At 38.0% G+C, this 20,490-nt stretch overlaps 1 protein-coding gene across 2 annotated transcripts in view; it reads left to right on the plus strand.

The window, feature by feature from the left end:
• WDFY4 (WDFY family member 4) overlaps positions 1–20,490 on the plus strand; it is a 598,790-nt gene that overhangs the window by 62,334 nt on the left and 515,966 nt on the right. For both annotated transcript variants that reach the window (XM_053692180.1, XM_053692181.1), the window contains exons 10-11: positions 16,740–16,844; positions 17,519–17,709. In XM_053692180.1, the coding sequence (XP_053548155.1) occupies positions 16,740–16,844; positions 17,519–17,709 (296 nt within the window). The remainder of the gene's footprint in view (positions 1–16,739; positions 16,845–17,518; positions 17,710–20,490) is intronic.

Raw genomic sequence — 20,490 nt, forward strand, 5'->3', positions numbered from 1 at the left:
CTGGTTTTGGGAGAAAGGTTCTACAGGCAGTGGTTCCTTCTGTTTAATGTTCCTGCCTTGTCCCTCCCATCATCCGTGTACTTAGCTTTGGTATTGGTATCCCATAAGTAATGGATGACCCGTGGACTGAACACACTTAACAAGAGAAAACATAATTTATGCTTACCTGATAAATTTATTTCTCTTGTAGTGTGTTCAGTCCACGGCCCGCCCTGTCTTTTTCAGGCAGGTTCTAAATTTTAAAATTATAACTCCAGTCACCACTGCACCTTATAGTTTCTCCTTTCTCGTCTTGTTTTGGTCGAATGACTGGATATGACATGTGAGGGGAGGAGCTATATAGCAGCTCTGCTTGGGTGATCCTCTTGCAACTTCCTGTTGGGAAGGAGAATATATCCCATAAGTAATGGATGACCCGTGGACTGAACACACTACAAGATAAATAAATTTATCAGGTAAGCATAAATTATGTTTTTGCACAACCAACATTGTTATATTAATATACTTTATAACATTTAAACCTCTAAATTTCTGCCTGTTTCTAAGCCACTACAGACAGCCACTTATAACATGCTTTTTTATTAGCTTTTCACAACAGGAGACTGCTAGTTTGTGTGTACTATATTGATAACATTGTGCTCACAACCTTTGAGTTATTTAAGAGTCAGCACAACACAGCACTAATTGGCTAAAATGCAAGTCAATAGATACTAAATAAAAAGTCATATGACCAGGAGGCAGTCTACAGAGGCTTAGATACAAGGTAATCATAGAGGTAAAAAGTATATTAATATAACTGTGTTGGTTATGCAAAACTGGGGAATGGGTAATAAAGGGATTATCTATCTTTTAAAACAATAACAATTCTGGTGCAAGTATCAAACTGAAAATAAACAGCAATTAGAGCAAAAACGCAGACTTCCCCTTGGTGCATTTAAAAAGTCTGTTATTTATTGTAATCAAAGTATACAGATCATATTTAAATCCATGTCATACCAAGAAGAATTATCCAACGTGTTTCCTGTGCCACCAGGCACACTTCCTCAGAGAATAGATCCTAACTAACATCTGAAGCTAACTTATAAAGGAAAGAGGTTGGATATTCAACCAATGATTATCATTTAGTTAAATAGCATGTTACATTCACCTGTTTGTTTAACTCTTAAAGGTAAATCATCGCAGTGATGTCACTGATTAATCAAATAATGCATATTAAAGGGACAAACTAGGCCAAAATAAACTTTCATGATTCAGATAGGGCATGTATGTTTTAAACAATTTTCCAATTTACTTTTATCACCAATTCTGGTATTGACTAGGGATGGGCGAATGTGCAAATTTTCGAATTTCGAATGTAGAACGAATGTTATTAGCGAAATTCGAATTCTAAATTCGAATGTCGCTAAGAACGAATATTCTTAAAAATTCGAAAATCAAATGTTATTTACAGTTTTCGAATGTCACTTTCGAATTCGAATGTTTATAATTATATCGAATGTCTACATTCGAAATTCGAATTTTTCAAGTTCGAATATAAATTCGAATTTTTAGAATTCGAATATAAATTCGAATTTTTCAATTTCGAATATTGCATAATTCGAATATTACATTTAAAAGCATTAGAAATACTATTACAATCTAAATTCAAATTTTTCGAATTCGAATACACGTATTGCATAATTCGAATATTACATTTAAAGAAAAAGCATTAGAAATACTATTACAATCTAAATTCGAATTTTTCGAATTCGAATACACGTATTGCATAATTCGAATATTACATTTAAAGAAAAAGCATTAGAAATACTATTACAATCTAAATTCGAATTTTTCGAATTCGAATATTGCATAATTCGAATATTACATTTAAAGAAAAAGCATTAGAAATACTATTACAATCTAAATTCGTATTTTTTTAATTTGAATATTTTCGAATGTAATTGTAAAATTCGAAACCGAATATTCGAAAATCGAATGTTAGAATGTTATGTAAACATTCGAAATTCGATTCGAACGAACGAATGTGTTAAAATTCGTGCCGTTTTTCGAATATTGCGAAACATTCGCCCATCCCTAGTATTGACCATATATGTTAACCCAGTGTTCGTACAGTCCCAGACTTACAAACATAAGTAAATCTTTTACATGGTCTCCATCCACATTTGTAAGAGCATTTTATATCTCTTAACCAGTTGGGTTTGTTATCAATGATTTTAAAATTACGCCTCATTACTCTTTCTCTAATTGTGGGTGCCCTCTTTGCTACACATTGGGTTCCATTCTCAATAACCTTATTGTAACCAGGATCTGCATAAAGTATTGGTAAATACTTTTTGACAATTTTACAGATTTTGTTATATTGTTTACTTTATCTCGTATCAAAAACAAACAAACTCAAAAGAACAGCTCAACAACTTCAAAAAAATAAATAAATAGGCAGTTTTTTTTTGTATTAAAGTGGCATGAAACCCAGACATTTTCTTTCATGATTCAGATAGAGAATACAATTTTAAACAACTTTCTAATTCACTTCTATTATCTAATTTGTTTAATTCTCTTGGTATGATTTGTTGAAGGAGCAGCAATGCACTACTGGTTTCTAACTGAACACATGGGTGAGCCAACACATGGGTGAGCCAACGACAATCGGTGTATATATGCAGCCACCAATCAACAGCTAAAACCTAGGTTCTTTGCTTCGTCTGAACTTTTCTAGATAAACCTTTCAGCAAAGGATAACAAGAGAAGGAAGCAAATGAAATAATAGAAGTAAATTGGAAAGTTGTTTAAAATTGTATTTCTTTCATGTAATTGGCAAGAGTCCATGAGCTAGTGACATATGGGATATACATTCCTACCAGGGCAAAGTTTCCCAAACCTTAAAATGCCTATAAATACACCCCCCCACCACACCCACAATTCAGTTTTACAAACTTTGCCTCCTATGGAGGTGGTGAAGTAAGTTTGTGCTAGATTTCTACGTTGATATGCGCTGCGCAGCATGCTGAAGCCCGGTTCCTCTCAGAGTGCAGTGAATGACAGAGGGATGTGAAGGGAGTATTACCTATTGAATGCAATGGTCATCCTAATGGGGATCTATTTCATAGGTTCTCTGTTATCGGTCGTAGAGATTCATCTCCCTTTTCAGATCGACGATATACTCTTATATACCATTACCTCTGCTGATTCTCGTTTCAGTACTGGTTTGACTATCTACTTTATGTAGATGAGTGTCTTTTGGTAAGTATGTTTTCCTTTTTTAAAACACTCACAGCTATAGTTTGGCACTTTTTATGTAAAGTTCTAAATATAATGTTTGTACTTATATTTGCCATGATTCAGGTTTATCAGTATATTTCCTTTTTGCAGACTGTCAGTTTCATTTTGGGAAATGCATATAAAAAAAATAAATATATATATATAAAAAAATAAAAATAAATTCTTACCTGAAATTTTCTATTTGACTTTCTTTCTAAATTGCGGGCTGTTAGGCTCGCGGGTGCGCAAAATGCTATAATTTATTGCGTCATTCTTGGAGCAAGACTTTTTTGGCGCTAGAATTACGTTTGTTGACGTAAATTCGTCATTTCCGGGGTCTTAGTTGGCGCAGAGAATTTTCACGTAGTTGCATCATCTATGACGCTCCTGTTTGTTGCTGACGTTTTTGGCGCCAAAAATATTTTGTCAGTTGTGGGCGTCATACTTGGCGCCAAACTTTTTGACATTATTTAAGTCTTCATTTATTTTTGCTTCTGGTTTCCAGAGGCTTATTTTGTTTGCATTTTTTCCCATTCCTGAAACTGTCATATAAGGAAATTGCTAATTTTTTTTCTCTTACATATTGCAAGATGTCTCAATCTGATCCTGTTTCAGAATCCACTATTGGAATCCTGCTGCCTGATGTCGGTTATACGAAAGCTAAGTGCATTTGTTGTAAACTTGTGGTAACTGTACCTCCGGCTGTAATTTGTGATAGTTGTCATGACAAACTTTTACATGCAGACGATATTTCCATTAGTTGTAATCCATTACCTGTTGTTATTCCTTCAACATCTAATGCTCAGGATATTCCTATTAATGTGAGAGAATTTGTTTCTAATTCTATTCAGAAGGCTTTGTCTGTCATACCACCTTCTAATAAATGTAAAAGGTCTTTTAAAACTTCTCATAAAATTGATTAATTTTTAAATGACCGACAACATTCTGATTTATCTATCTCTGATGAGGATCTATCTGGTTCAGAAGATTCTGCCTCAGATATTGACACTGACAAATCTTCATACTTATTTAAAATGGAGTATATTCGTTCTTTATTGAAAGAGGTGTTGATTGCATTAGATATGGAGGAGATTAGTCCTCTTGATATTAAAACTAGTAAACGTTTAAATTCAGTTTTTAAACCTCATGTAGTTATTCCTAAGGTTTTTCCAGTTCCTGATGCTATTTCAGATGTAATTTCTAGGGAATGGAATAGACTGGGTACCTCTTTTATTCCTTCTTCAAGGTTTAAGAAGCTGTACCCTTTGCCGTCTGATAGACTGGAGTTTTGGGAAAAGATCCCCAAAGTTGATGGGGCCATCTCTACTCTTTCTAAACGTACTACTATTCCTACGGCAGATAGTATTTTTTTTAAAGATCTTTTAGATAGGAAACTTGAATCTTATCTAAGGAAGGCTTATTTTCTAAGGAAGGCTTATTTATGTTCAGGTTATCTTCTTAGGCCTGCTATTTCTTTGGCTGATGTCGCAGCTACTTTAACTTTTTGGTTGGAAACGCTAGCGCAACAAGTATCAGATCATAATGTGTATAGCATTGTTAAGCTAATTCAACATGCTAATAATTTCATTTGTGATGCCATTTTTGATATCATTAGAGTTGATGTCAGATATATGTATTTAGCTATATTAGCTAGAAGAGCTTTATGGCTTAAATCTTGGAATGCTGATATGACTTCTAAATCAACATTGCTATCTCTCTCTTTCCAAGGTAATAAATGATTTGGTTTTCAGTTGGATTCAATTATTTCAACTCTCACTGGGGGGAAGGGAGCTTAAGGAACAGAAACCTGATCCTTCCCCTAAGGGAACGGTTTCCAATTGGAAGCCTTCTTCAGTCTGGAATAAATCCAAGCCATTTAAAAGATCTAAATTAGCCCCCAAGTCTGCATGAAGGTGCGGCCCTCATTCCAGCTCAGCTGGTAGGGGGCAGATTAAAAATTTTCAATGATGTTTGGATCAATTCAATCCAAAATCATTGGATTCAGAACATTGTTTCTCAAGGGTACAGAATAGGTTTCAAAGTAAGACCGCCTGTGAGAAGTTTCTTTCTCTCACGCATTCCAGTGAACCCAGAAAAGGCTCAGGCTTTCCTGAAGTGTGTTTCAGACCTGGAGGCATCTGGGGTAATTGTGCCAGTTCCTGTTCAGAAACGGGGTCTGGGGTTTTATTCAAATCTGTGCATTGTCCCAAAGAAGGAGAATTCTTTCAGACCAGTTCTGGATCTAAAAATTTTGAATCGTTATGTGAGAATTCCAACATTCAAATGGTGACTATAAGGACTATTCTGCCTTTTGTACAGCATGGGAATTATATGTCCACAATAGACTTACAGGATGCATATCTTCATATTCCGATTCATCCAGATCACCATCAGTTTCTGAGATTCTCTTTTCTAGACAAGCATTACCAATTTGTTGCTCTTCCTTTTGGCTTATCGACAGCTCCAAGGATCTTTTCAAAGGTTCTCGGTGTCCTACTCTCTGTAATCAGAGAGCGGGGTATTGCGGTGTTTCCTTATTTGGACGATATCTTGGTACTTGCTCAGTCTTTACGTTCTGCAGAATCTCACAAGAATCAACTAGTGTTGTTTTTTCAAAAACATGGTTGGAGGATCAATTTACCAAGAGTTGTTTGTGCATGGAGGTTTTAGGTCTCATGACTGCAGCATCGGACGCGATCCCTTTCGCTCGTTTTCACATGAGATCTCTTCAGCTTTGTATGCTGAACCAATGGTGAAGGGATTATACAAAGATATCACAGTTAATATCCTTAAATCCCAATGTTCGACACTCTCTGATGTGGTGGTTAAATCTCCAGCGTCTAGTTCAAGGGGCTTCCTTTGTTCGTCCAACCTGGACTGTGATCTCAACAGATGCAAGTCTTTCAGGTTGGGGAGCTTTCTGGGGATCTCTGACAGCGCAGGGAGTTTGGAAATCTCAAGAGGCGAGATTACCAATCAATATTTTGGAACTCCGTGTGATTCTCAGAGCTCTTCAGTTTTGGTCCCTTCTGAAGAGAGAACCGTTTATTTGTTTTCAGACGGACAATGTCACAACCGTGGCATATGTCAATCATCAAGGTGGGACTCACAGTCCTCAAGCTATGAAAGAAGTTTTCATGGTGTTCTTCTCATAAATTCTCTTGGCATTCTTTTAGAATTCCTAGAATTTTACAGTTTCTTCAGGATGGTTTAGATAAGGGTTTGTCCGCAAGTTCCTTGAAAGGACAAATCTCTGCTCTTTCCGTACTGTTTCACAGAAAAAATTGCTAATCTTCCTGATATTCATTGTTTTGTACAGGCTTTGGTTCGTATCAAGCCTGTCATTAAATCAATTTCTCCTCCTTGGAGTCTTAATTTGGTTTTGAAAGCTTTACAGGCTCCTCCGTTTGAGCCTATGCATTCTCTGGACATTAAATTTCTTTCTTGGAAAGTATTGTTCCTTTTGGCCATCTCTTCTGCTAGAAGAGTTTCTGAATTATCTTCTCTTTCTTGTGAGTCTCCTTTTCTGATTTTTCATCAGGATAAGGCGGTTTTGCGGACTTCATTTACATTTTTACCTAAGGTTGTGAATTCCAACAACATTATTAGAGAAATTGTTGTCCCTTCATTGTGTCCTAATCCTAAGAATTCTCTGGAGAGATCTTTACATTCTTTGGATGTGGTAAGAGCTTTTAAATATTATGTTGAAGCTACTAAGGATTTCAGAAAGACTTCTAGTCTATTTGTTATCTTTTCTGGTTCTAGGAAAGGTCAGAAGGCTTCTTCCATTTCTTTGGCATCTTGGTTAAAGCTTTTGATTCATCATGCTTATTTGGAGTCGGGTAAATCCCCGCCTCAGAGGATCACAGCTCATTCTACTAGGTCAGCTTCTACTTCCTGGGCTTTTAAGAATGGAGCTTCTTTTGATCAGATTTGCAAAGCAGCAACTTGGTCTTCTTTGCATACTTTTACTAAATTCTACCATTTTGATGTTTTTTCTTCTTCAGAAGCAGTCTTTGGTAGAAAAGTACTTCAGGCAGCTGTTTCAGTTTGATTCTTTTGCTTATAATTTCAGTTTTTTTCATTATAAGATTAAGACTTTTGATTTGGGTTGTGGAATTGGCTGTCTTTATTTTTGTCCCTCCTTCTCTAGTGACTCTTGCGTGGAGTGCCACATCTTGGGTATTTCCTATCCCATACGTCACTAGTTCATGGACTCTTGCCATTTGCATGATAGAAAACATAATTTATGTAAGAATTGACCTGATACATTCATTTCTTTCATATTGGCAAGAGTCCTTGAGACCCACCCTTTTTATGGTGGTTATGATTTTTTGTATAAAGCACAATTATTCCAATTCCTTGTTGATGCTTTCGCTCCTTTCTTATCAACCCACTTCTTGGCTATTCGTTAAACTGAATTGTGGGTGTGGTGAGGGTGTATTTATAGAAATATAGAAAGCATAAAGAAAATAATCAAATATAAATGCTTGGATTCTGAATAGAAGGAAGGGATAATGTATATAAACCTGTATAGATAATAATTTAAATATGTAAATATTTCTTCTCTCTTTTTCAATTTCTGTCTGATCTCTGTCTATCTGGCAATTGCATAACTAGAGCTGTTACTGTTTTTACCACAGAGTTAAGAAACCGGAGGCATACACTGATTTCTATTAGTTTCTCAAGAAGGGATGTTGCATTTTATGAAATTAAGTTTCAGATGCTGCCTGAACTGTACTGAAGTTGTATATAAATCACATGTTATTGTGTGTATTGTCTAATTACAAACATAGAATTAGACGGTAGATACGAACCCAAAGGCCCATCAAGTCTACCCATATTAAATTTACAGTTTAAAGTTACTTAAGTTATTTATGTCCCAAGCATTTTTTTATTTTTTTACAGGCCGTGTATTTACCACCTATATTAAATGTTTATTCCATGAATCTACCACTCTTTCTGTAAAAAAAACCTGCTTCCTTACATTTCTCCTGAATCTGCTACCCTCTAACATAAGATAGTGACCCCTTATGGAAAATGCTTTTAGCTTCCACTTTATTAAAGGGCCATAATACCCAAATGTTTAAACACTTGAAAGTGATGCAGCATAGCTGTAAAAAGCTGACTAGAAAATATCTCCTGAACATCTCTATGTAAAAAAGAAAGATATTTCTCCAACATAGGTGTGTCCGGTCCACGGCGTCATCCTTACTTGTGGGATATTCTCTTCCCCAACAGGAAATGGCAAAGAGCCCAGCAAAGCTGGTCACATGATCCCTCCTAGGCTCCGCCTACCCCAGTCATTCTCTTTGCCGTTGCACAGGCAACATCTCCACGGAGATGGCTAAGAGTTTTTTGGTGTTTAAATGTAGTTTTTATTCTTCAATCAAGTGTTTGTTATTTTAAAATAGTGCTGGTATGTACTATTTACTCTGAAACAGAAAAGAGAAGAAGATTTCTGTTTGTAAGAGGAAGATGATTTTAGCAAACGTTACTAAAATCGATTGCTGTTTCCACACAGGACTGTTGAGATGAAGTAACTTCAGTTGGGGGAAGCAGTTGGCAGACTTTTCTGCCTGAAGTATGACTGGCCACATTTCTAACAAGACTTTGTAATGCTGGAAGGCTGTCATTTTCCCTATGGGGACCGGTAAGCCATTTTCTTAGATTAAGTAAAAGAATAAAGGGCTTTATAAGGGCTTAAAAAACTGGTAGACATTTTTCTGGGCTAAAACGATTACTTTGCTAAGCATATTTGGCAGATTATAACTCTTTATAGTTATTATAATCTTGGGGATTGTTGTTAAAAAACGGCAGGCACTGTATGGACACCTTTTTCAGATGGGGGCCTTCTCTAGTCATAGGCAGAGCCTCATTTTCGCGCCACTAATGCGCAGTTGTTTTTGGAAAGCAAGGCATGCAGATGCATGTGTGAGGAGCTAAGAACCACTGAAAAAGCTTATAGAAGGCGTCATTTGGTATCGTATTCCCCTCTGGGCTTGGTTGGGTCTCAGCAAAGCAGATACCTGGGACTGTATAGGGGTTAAATGTAAAAACGGCTCCGGTTCCGTTATTTTAAGGGTTAAAGCTTTCAAATTTGGTGTGCAATACTTTTAAGGCTTTAAGACACTGTGGTGACATTTTGGTGAATTTTGAACAATTGCTTCATGCTTTTTCGCATATTCAGTAATAAAGTGTGTTCTGTTTAAAATTTAAAGTGACAGTAACGGTTTTATTTTAAAATGTTTTTTGTGCTTTGTTGACAAGTTTAAGCCTGTTTAACATGTCTGAACCATCAGATAAGCGATGTTCTATATGTATGAAAGCCAATGTGTCTCCCCATTTAAATATATGTGATAATTGTGACATAGTGTCCAAACAAAGTAGGGACAATGATGCCACAGATAATAATATTGCCCAAGATGATTCTTCAGATGAGGGGAGTAAGCATGGTACTGCATCATCCCCTTCTGTGTCTACACCAGTTTTGCCCACACAAGAGGCCCCTAGTACATCTAGTGCGCCAATACTTATTACCATGCAACAATTAACGGCTGTTATGGATAATTCTATTGCAAATATTTTATCTAAAATGCCTACTTATCAGAGAAAGCGCGATTGCTCTGTTTTAAACACTGAAGAGCAAGAGGACGCTGATGATAACGTTTCTGACATACCCTCACACCAATCTGAAGGGGCCAGGAGGGAGGTTTTGTCTGAGGGAGAAATTTCAGATTCAGGAAAAATTTCTCAACAAGCTGAACCTGATGTTGTAACATTTAAATTTAAATTAGAACATCTCCGCGCACTGCTTAAGGAGGTATTATCTACTCTGGATGATTGTGACAATTTGGTCATTCCAGAGAAATTATGTAAGATGGACAAGTTCCTAGAGGTTCCGGTGCCCCCCGATGCTTTTCCTATACCCAAGCGGGTGGCGGACATAGTAAATAAGGAATGGGAAAGGCCCGGCATACCTTTTGTTCCTCCCCCTATATTTAAGAAATTATTTCCTATAGTCGACCCCAGAAAGGACTTATGGCAGACAGTCCCTAAGGTCGAGGGGGGCGGTCTCTACTCTAAACAAACGCACTACTATTCCCATAGAAGATAGTTGTGCTTTCAAAGATCCTATGGATAAAAAATTAGAGGGTTTGCTTAAAAAGATGTTTGTTCAGCAAGGTTACCTTCTACAACCAATTTCATGCATTGTTCCTGTCACTACGGCAGCGTGTTTCTGGTTCGAAGAACTAGAAAAGTCGCTCAATAAAGAATCTTCGTATGAGGAGGTTATGGACAGAGTTCAAGCACTTAAATTGGCTAACTCTTTTATTCTAGATGCCGCTTTGCAATTAGCTAGATTAGCGGCGAAAAATTCAGGGTTTGCTATCGTGGCGCGCAGAGCGCTTTGGCTAAAGTCTTGGTCAGCGGATGTGTCTTCCAAGACAAAATTGCTTAACATCCCTTTCAAGGGTAAAACACTGTTTGGTCCTGATTTGAAAGAGATTATTTCAGACATCACCGGGGGAAAGGGCCACGCCCTTCCTCAGGATAGGTCTTTTAAGGCTAGAAATAAGCCTAATTTTCGTCCCTTTCGCAGAAACGGACCAGCCTCTACTTCTACATCCTCTAAGCAAGAGGGTAATACTTCTCAACCCAAACCAGCCTGGAGACCGATGCAAGGCTGGAACAAGGGTAAGCAGGCCAAGAAGCCTGCCACTGCTACCAAAACAGCATGAAGGGATGGCCCCCGATCCGGGGACCGGATCTGGTGGGGGGCAGACTTTCTCTCTTTGCTCAGGCCTGGGCAAGAGATGTTCAGGATCCTTGGGCACTAGAAATAGTTTCTCAAGGTTATCTCCTGGAATTCAAGGAACTACCCCCAAGGGGAAGGTTCCACAGGTCTCAATTATCTTCAAACCAAATAAAAAGACAGGCATTCTTACATTGTGTAGAAGACCTGTTAAAGATGGGAGTAATTCATCCAGTTCCAATAGGAGAACAAGGGATGGGGTTTTACTCCAACCTGTTCATAGTTCCCAAAAAAGAGGGAACATTCAGACCAATTTTAGATCTCAAGATCCTAAACAAATTTCTCAGGGTTCCATCGTTCAAAATGGAAACCATTCGAACGATCCTTCCTACCATCCAGGAAGGTCAATTTATGACCACGGTGGATTTAAAGGATGCGTACCTACATATTCCTATCCACAAGGAACATCATCAGTTCCTAAGGTTCGCTTTTCTGGACAAGCATTACCAGTTTGTGGCACTTCCATTCGGATTAGCCACTGCTCCGAGAATTTTCACAAAGGTACTAGGGTCCCTTCTAGCGGTTCTAAGACCAAGGGGCATTGCAGTAGTACCGTACTTGGACGACATCCTGATTCAAGCGTCGTCTCTGTCAAAAGCAAAGGCTCATACGGACATCATCCTAGCCTTTCTCAGATCTCACGGATGGAAAGTGAACATAGAAAAAAGTTCTCTTTCCCCGTCAACAAGAGTTCCCTTCTTGGGAACAATAATAGACTCCTTAGAAATGAGGATTTTTCTGACAGAGGTCAGAAAATCAAAACTTCTAAGCTCTTGTCAAGTACTTCATTCTGTTCTTCGTCCTTCCGTAGCGCAGTGCATGGAAGTAATAGGATTGATGGTTGCAGCAATGGACATAGTTCCTTTTGCACGAATTCATCTAAGACCATTACAACTGTGCATGCTCAGACAGTGGAATGGGGATTATACAGACTTGTCTCCGACGATTCAAGTAGATCAAAGGACCAGAGATTCACTCCGTTGGTGGCTGATCCTGGACAACCTGTCACAGGGAATGAGCTTCCGCAGACCAGAGTGGGTCATTGTCACGACCGACGCCAGTCTGGTGGGCTGGGGCGCGGTCTGGGAACCCCTGAAAGCTCAGGGTCTATGGTCTCGGGAAGAATCTCTTCTCCCGATAAACATTCTGGAACTGAGAGCGATATTCAATGCTCTCAAAGCTTGGCCTCATCTAGCAAAGGCCAAATTCATAAGGTTTCAATCAGACAACATGACGACAGTTGCATATATCAACCATCAGGGGGGAACAAGGAGTTCCCTGGCGATGGAGGAAGTGACCAAGATAATTCAATGGGCGGAGGATCACTCCTGCCACTTGTCTGCAATCCACATCCCAGGAGTGGAAAATTGGGAAGCGGATTTTCTGAGTCGTCAGACATTCCATCCGGGGGAGTGGGAACTCCATCCGGAAATCTTTGCCCAAATAACTCGATTATGGGGCATTCCAGACATGGATCTGATGGCCTCTCGTCAGAACTTCAAGGTTCCTTGTTACGGGTCCAGATCCAGGGATCCCAAGGCGACTCTAGTAGATGCACTAGTAGCACCTTGGACCTTCAACCTAGCTTATGTATTCCCACCGTTTCCTCTCATTCCCAGGCTGGTAGCCAGGATCAATCAGGAGAGGGCTTCGGTGATCTTGATAGCTCCTGCGTGGCCACGCAGGACTTGGTATGCAGACCTGGTGAATATGTCATCGGCTCCACCATGGAAGCTACCTTTGAGACAGGACCTTCTTGTTCAAGGTCCATTCGAACATCCGAATCTGGTTTCCCTCCAACTGACTGCTTGGAGATTGAACGCTTGATTTTATCAAAGCGTGGGTTTTCAGATTCTGTAATAGATACTCTTATTCAGGCTAGAAAGCCTGTAACTAGAAAAATTTACCATAAGATATGGAAAAAATATATCTGTTGGTGTGAATCTAAAGGATTCCCATGGAACAAGATAAAAATTCCTAAGATTCTATCCTTTCTACAAGAAGGTTTGGAGAAAGGATTATCTGCAAGTTCTCTGAAGGGACAGATCTCTGCGTTATCTGTTTTACTTCACAAAAGGCTGGCAGCTGTGCCAGACGTTCAAGCGTTTGTTCAGGCTCTGGTTAGAATCAAGCCTGTTTACAGACCTTTGACTCCTCCCTGGAGTCTTAATCTAGTTCTTTCAGTTCTTCAAGGGGTTCCGTTTGAACCCTTACATTCCGTAGATATTAAGTTATTATCTTGGAAAGTTTTGTTTTTGGTTGCAATTTCTTCTGCTAGAAGAGTTTCTGAGTTATCTGCTCTGCAGTGTTCGCCGCCCTATCTGGTGTTCCATGCAGATAAGGTGGTTTTGCGTACTAAGCCTGGTTTTCTTCCAAAAGTTGTTTCCAACAAGAATATTAACCAGGAGATAGTTGTACCTTCTTTGTGTCCGAATCCAGTTTCAAAGAAGGAACGTTTGTTACACAATTTGGACGTAGTCCGTGCTCTAAAATTCTATTTAGAGGCCACTAAAGATTTCAGACAAACATCTTCTTTGTTTGTTGTTTATTCTGGTAAAAGGAGAGGTCAAAAGGCAACTTCTACCTCTCTTTCTTTTTGGCTTAAAAGCATTATCCGATTGGCTTATGAGACTGCCGGACGGCAGCCTCCTGAAAGAATCACAGCTCATTCCACTAGGGCTGTGGCTTCCACATGGGCCTTCAAGAACGAGGCTTCTGTTGACCAGATATGTAAGGCAGCGACTTGGTCTTCACTGCACACTTTTGCCAAATTTTACAAATTTGATACTTTTGCTTCTTCAGAGGCTATTTTTGGGAGAAAGGTTTTGCAAGCCGTGGTGCCTTCCATTTAGGTGACCTGATTTGCTCCCTCCCTTCATCCGTGTCCTAAAGCTTTGGTATTGGTTCCCACAAGTAAGGATGACGCCGTGGACCGGACACACCTATGTTGGAGAAAACAGAATTTATGCTTACCTGATAAATTACTTTCTCCAACGGTGTGTCTGGTCCACGGCCCGCCCTGGTTTTTTTAATCAGGTCTGATGAATTATTTTCTCTAACTACAGTCACCACGGTATCATATGGTTTCTCCTATGCATATTTCCTCCTGTACGTCGGTCGAATGACTGGGGTAGGCGGAGCCTAGGAGGGATCATGTGACCAGCTTTGCTAGGCTCTTTGCCATTTCCTGTTGGGGAAGAGAATATCCCACAAGTAAGGATGACGCCGTGGACCGGACACACCGTTGGAGAAAGTAATTTATCAGGTAAGCATAAATTCTGTTTTTACCTCAAAAGTTCCTCAGTAGCCACCTCCCATTGTAAAGGATTTCTAAGCAGCATTTTAGTGTGTTTGTCCTGGGACAGCTGAAGGGACTAGCATCGTGCACTCTCATATTATTTCACCAATCAGGTAAAGGAAGCTTACTATGAAATCTCATGAGAGTCAAGTCAAATCTCATGAGATCACAGTAAGAGTTCATGACCTCAGCACTGCTGATGCTGATTGGCTGCTGTTCATTTCTTCATTTTTTTTTTATTTTTACCTGCAGCTGGGAGCAACTGAGTATAACTTTTTACACAGAACTTACTCTGCTGAGCTGAGGAGATTGTGAGGTAAAATATCTTCCTTTTTTACATAGAGATGCTCAGGTGATATTTTCCTGTCAGCTTTTTACAGTTATACTGCATCAGTTTTAAGTGATTTAGCATATGAGCATTATGTCCCTTTAAGTACCGTCATATATTTGAAGTTTTTTTTAACCATATCACTTCCTTCCCTTCTCTCCTGTAAACTATATACATATTTAGTAGGGATGGGCGAATGTTTTGCAACATTTGAAAATGAAACGAATATTAACACGTTTGTTTGTTCGTTTCGAATGTCGAATGTTTGTACAACATTCGAACATTTGTTTAATGTAATAGTATTTCTAAAGCTTTTATTACATGTAATATTAATTTTGTTTTTTTCTAATAATTTGATTCAAATTATCCAATATTCAAAAAACTTGGAATTTATATATTTGAATAGTATTTCTAAGGATCTCTTCAAATTTAATATTTGAATTATGCAATATTCAAAATAGAAATATTCAAATTGATATATTTGTATCTATTATGTATAAATTTACTAAATTCCCTACCACATGAACTATTGAACATCTGAATAGTATTTGTAAAGGGACACTAAACCCATTTTTTCCTTTAATTTTAAGCAACTTTCTAATTTATTACTTTTATCAATTTTTCTTCATTTTCTTGCTATCTTGATTTAAAAAGCAGGAATGTAAAGCTTAACAACCGGACGATTTTTGGTTGATAACATGGGTTATGTTTGCTTATTGGTTTGCTAAATGTAGCCACCATTAAGCAAGCGCTATCCAGGGTGCTGAACCTCAAATGGGCTGGGCTCCTAAGCTTTACATTCCTGCTTTTTATATAAAGATAGCAAGAGAATGAAGAAAAATTGATAGTACGAGTAAATTAGAAAGTTGCTTAAAATTGCATGTTCTATCTTATTAAAGAAAAAAATTGGGTTTAGTATCTCTTTAAATCTAATATTACATTTGATATTCTATCTAATTATGAACATTCGAAAACCGGAAATAACATTCGATTACCGAATTTTAATGTATGTTCCTTCTTAGCAACATTCGATTGTCCAAAACGAATGTCGCCCATCCCTAATATTTAGATCCTAGAGTCTTTCTTTGTTCTCCTTTTATATTTTAGACCATGTGTTATTTTAGTAGTCAACACATTTTACTTTTTGCTTTTTAAAAGGGCATTTTCAAATCTATTACATTTTTTAGCAAATAAACATCTTTATCTTAAAGGGATATAAAACTCAAAATTAAACTGTCATGGTTCATACAGTTTGATGAGACATTTTAATTTACATCTGTTACAAAATTTACTTTGTTCAGTTGGTATCCATTGTCATGAATACCTAAGTAGCCTCAGGAGGAGCAATGCATTACTGGGAGCTAGATGTGATTGGTGGCTGCACACAAATGCCTCTTGCCATTGGCTCATCAGATACGACCGGCTAGCTAGCTCCTAGTAGTCCTCTGATGCTCTGGAGATAACTTAAAGGTACAGTAAAGTCATCATTTATGATTTAGACAGAACATAACATTTTAAATAATTTTCCAATTTACTTCTATTATTTAATTTGCTTCCTTCTCTTGTTATCCTTTGTTAAAAGGTTTATTTAGGAACGCTCAGGATCAGCAAAGAACCTAGGTTGTAGCTGCTGATTGGTGGCTGCATATATATACCGATTGTCATTGGCTCACCCATGTGTTCAGTTAGAAACCAGTAGTGCATTGCTGCTCCTTCAACTAATGATAACAAGATAATGAAGCAAATTTGATAATAGAAGTAAACTGGAAAGTTGTTTAAAAAAAAAAATTCTACCTAAATAATGAGAGAAAATGTTTGGGTTTCATGTCCCTTTAACTCCATTACATGCAAGCAACACTGCAACCATACAATAAAACACATTAGAGCATTCTCTTTCTGTACAATTTTTGTCCCTTTGATTTCTGTCTCATGCATATATGTAAAAAAAAAAGTAAATATTACTTTTTCATATACATAACATTTTATTTTGAGTTTAAAGTCTTTAGAAACATCTTTCCTCTTCCCTGTGTGCCTTCCAGCTGGGAGTACGCCCCCTACATTAGATGGCGACTGTGAGCGAGAATTGACTATAGGCAGACTGCAGACAGTATGCGCCCTTCTTCATGCATCTGTCAGAAACGTGGGTAAGGCGATATGCTATATAAATATTAATATAGTAAAATACCTCTTCAAGACGTCAAATATGATGAGATAGAGAGGTGATATTAAAGGGACATTAAACACTAAATAAATGCTAGATTGAATGATGCATTAAATAAAAGATTAGTCTAAGAATAACATGTAGATGTTTCATTAGCTGTCTAAACATTGACAAAATAAGTGTAAAGTTTTAGTGTCTATAAAACAATGGGAGTTGCCATGTTGTAACTTAGGTTATCTTCTCTGCTGTGGCCAATTAGAGACAGTTATAAATAGGTCACTAGAGTGTGTAGCCAATGGCTGTGTGGGATACAACAGTGTTCTGCACTTCCATTTCTAACAGGAACTGAAAAGCTCACAATCTCAGAATGGAATTACAGGAAAAGGGGACAAAATAAATAATGAAAGTATGTTGCAAAGTTTTTTTTATATATACGATTTATCATTTTATATTACTATCTCAAAGTGTTTAATGTCCCTTTAAGCTTCAATTTATTTTTCTGCAAAGCTGTATGTGATCATTAGTCAAAGCAAGTGACAGTATTACTATCTACAGGGAATGGAAAATGTATAAATATCGGAGATAATTTCTATTAATACAAATGCGGTAATATTAATTGACTAACTGTGCCATCCTCACGTATGTTTCCCTTTCTAGTCATCATAAAGGACTATGGAATGATCCCATATATTAAGATCTTCCTAGATGACATGGGATTTCGCAGAGGAGCACTGTGCATTATGGAACACCTGTTGGACATTGACCCTGATGAGTATATGAGCACAGTTATGGGGGCCCTGTGTTCTTCCACTCAGTCTGAGGTGACCCTGAAATTGGATCTGCTACAGGTAAGGATATCTTCCCTCTCCCATAAGCTCACCTTGATACAAAGACTATGCAAGTGGTTTAAAGACTCTTTCCACCCCTAAAATGATTTAAACAAAACTTAAAGGGCCATTACACTCAAAAAATTGCATACTCTAATTCTTTCTAGTATGTCATTATAAGACTAGAAACTCTGGTTTTGTATGTGTTTAACAAAGCAGAAGTATCGCTTGAGATCAGCAGAGCACTGCGAACTGGTTGAGTGTGCACTGATAATTCTTAGCAGTACTTCTACTATGTGTTTAATCTCTTTACAGGGGCTAAACACATACAGGTGCAAGGTTGCTAGTCTTAAAATGATAAGCTTTAACAAATTAGAACATGCATTTTTTTCTACACTAATAGCCCTTTAGGAATATATATTTCATGAGAGCATATGGACAAGACTATTGTAGATCATTAAACTCTGATACTTTTACAAGTTTCCACCAACCTCTATTACTTCCCACCTGATTTCCACCTGCCTACAAATTAGTTTCTCTCACTACATCCTTATTGTACGGGTAACTCGTTCAACTTCATTCTTTTGAGCAGGGTGTTCATTGTCCTTATATCTGTGCCTCAGTTTAAAAGTTCATGTATTGTAATGATACACAGTGAATCGTATCTGAGCTTTCTCAATGCTGAGTACTGTGTGAAAGATATTATTTACCTAGTAGTCATTAGTTACGAATAGGACCGTTGTAAAAAACACTTCCAGTAGTACAGAAAATGCCTGGCAATTACAAGATTTGTGTGCAGTATTGCTATAATTATTATTTATTATTTAGACATACTGTGAAAAATGTCTGAGTATAATAACACCTATATACATGCTTCCCAACATGTGGCTGGGTATCAGGGACAGGAGGTTGATGGGGGCTGGTCACTGTTTTGTGGGAGGAGCCGTGTTGGGAGGGGGTGGGGAAGTTGGTTCATAGTGGGTGTGTCTGGGCGTTCAGTGGGTGTGTCTTACAGTCAGTGGGTGTGTCTGGGCTGTCAGTGGGTGTATCTGGGCAGTTTGTGGAGGCCATACACTCAACATCTGGGGACTCTGTGGGTTAGACTAAGCGAAATTCTGCAAATAGGAACATATGGCTGTCTAAGATGGATAGTGGGACAGAGCTCAGAATCAGGGACTGTTCCTCTCTAATAGGGACAGTTGTGAGGGCTGTATATATATATATATATATATTTGCTCTTTTGAAGACTAAACTCCACCCCCAACTATTTGGCTTATTTAAAGGATCTATTCCATACTTGCCACTGACAGTTTGTTTGCAAAACGTGCATTGTTTTGCAGTATATCAGCTTAAAAACTGTAGTGAGGGACACATGTTTAGCAGGATTAGGCTTATAAAGCTTGCACTTCTAGTTCTCTGAATTGGAAAATTCACAATTTTCAGAGTAAACATCTCACATTTGTTTCATGATTCTGATAGAACATACAGTTTTAAGAGACTTTCGAATTTACTTACTATTATCAAATATACTTTGGTCTGTTGGTGACCTTTGTTGAAAAACAGTAACTTCATTTGAAAAAAACCCCACTGATAAATCTGAAAAATATATTGACATGGAAGGGCCAGTTGGAGCAGTATTTACGGAATATCTCTCTGCACACTGCTCCATGTATAACACTTACTGCGTTCTATTGTTGCAGTACTATGTAATGCAAAAGACACAAAAGAAATATTAAATGCCTGTTGTATCTATCACCTTGCAATTTCTCATGAACTGTTGAGTTTCTGTGCTTCTGTATTCTTCTGTTATTGAACACCAGACACAAACATTGAACAGATTTTCTGTATCGTCTTTGGACTGCTGTACAAAATCAAAAGCCACATGAAACATTTCCAGATCTATGAGATGTTCTCCTTAGCTGGTCCAGCTATTGCTGACAGCTTCATCTTGACAAATGATAACCAAGTTATAACATAATAAGCGAGTGAATTTATTATCTCAGCCCCGGGGAGGGTGATTGCATTAGGCTGAGCTCAGATTGATTTGCTAATATATATTTAGCTGTTAACTCCAGTCCGATGTGATTAGCCCTCAGCTTGGCAGCGTGACACCCTGCAAATTAAGGGGCCAAACTCGGAATGGAATGCAAAATAATGAGTTTATCTCTAAGTGAGTTAGCACCTTCCCTCGCATAGCAGGCCACATGAATACTAACTCAGACACTATTAGACGTTAACTGAGTTACACGCTCGCAAAATGCGTTTACACGTGACCTAATCGCAGAGGTGTCAGTGATTTTCTGGTTATTGAGAAATGCTGCAGAGATAGTAATAGAAACCACAAACTGCAGAGATTCAGATTTCATACAACACCTTATTGGAGACGCAAAAATCTACACAATAGCTCACTGCAGAAATAATGTTTTTTGTTTGGCTGCTGATTTGTGTCTATCTAAAAACATGTTGGCTTAGCTAGTAAGGTGTTTCCTTGCCAGATTTAAATGGACATTGTACTCAAAAATGCTCAGTTAGCGTTTAAACATGGTGAAAATTATATTTGCTTGTAGAAATAATTACAGGTACAAAACCCTTTATCCAAACTGCTTGGGACTGGAGAAAGTTGGGATTTCAGAATATTTGCATCTGTAAAATGGGACAGCTTGGAGAGGGGATGGGACAAGGGGTTGATGTATTAATGGTCCAGCGGACATGATTCGCTGTAGCGAATCATGTCCGCTCGACCTCGCTAAATGCAGACAACATACGCTGTTGACATTTATCATTGCAAAAGCATTTCTCACT

Source organism: Bombina bombina, chromosome 9 (genome assembly GCF_027579735.1).
Source record: "Bombina bombina isolate aBomBom1 chromosome 9, aBomBom1.pri, whole genome shotgun sequence".
Classification (NCBI taxonomy): Eukaryota; Metazoa; Chordata; class Amphibia; order Anura; family Bombinatoridae; genus Bombina; species Bombina bombina.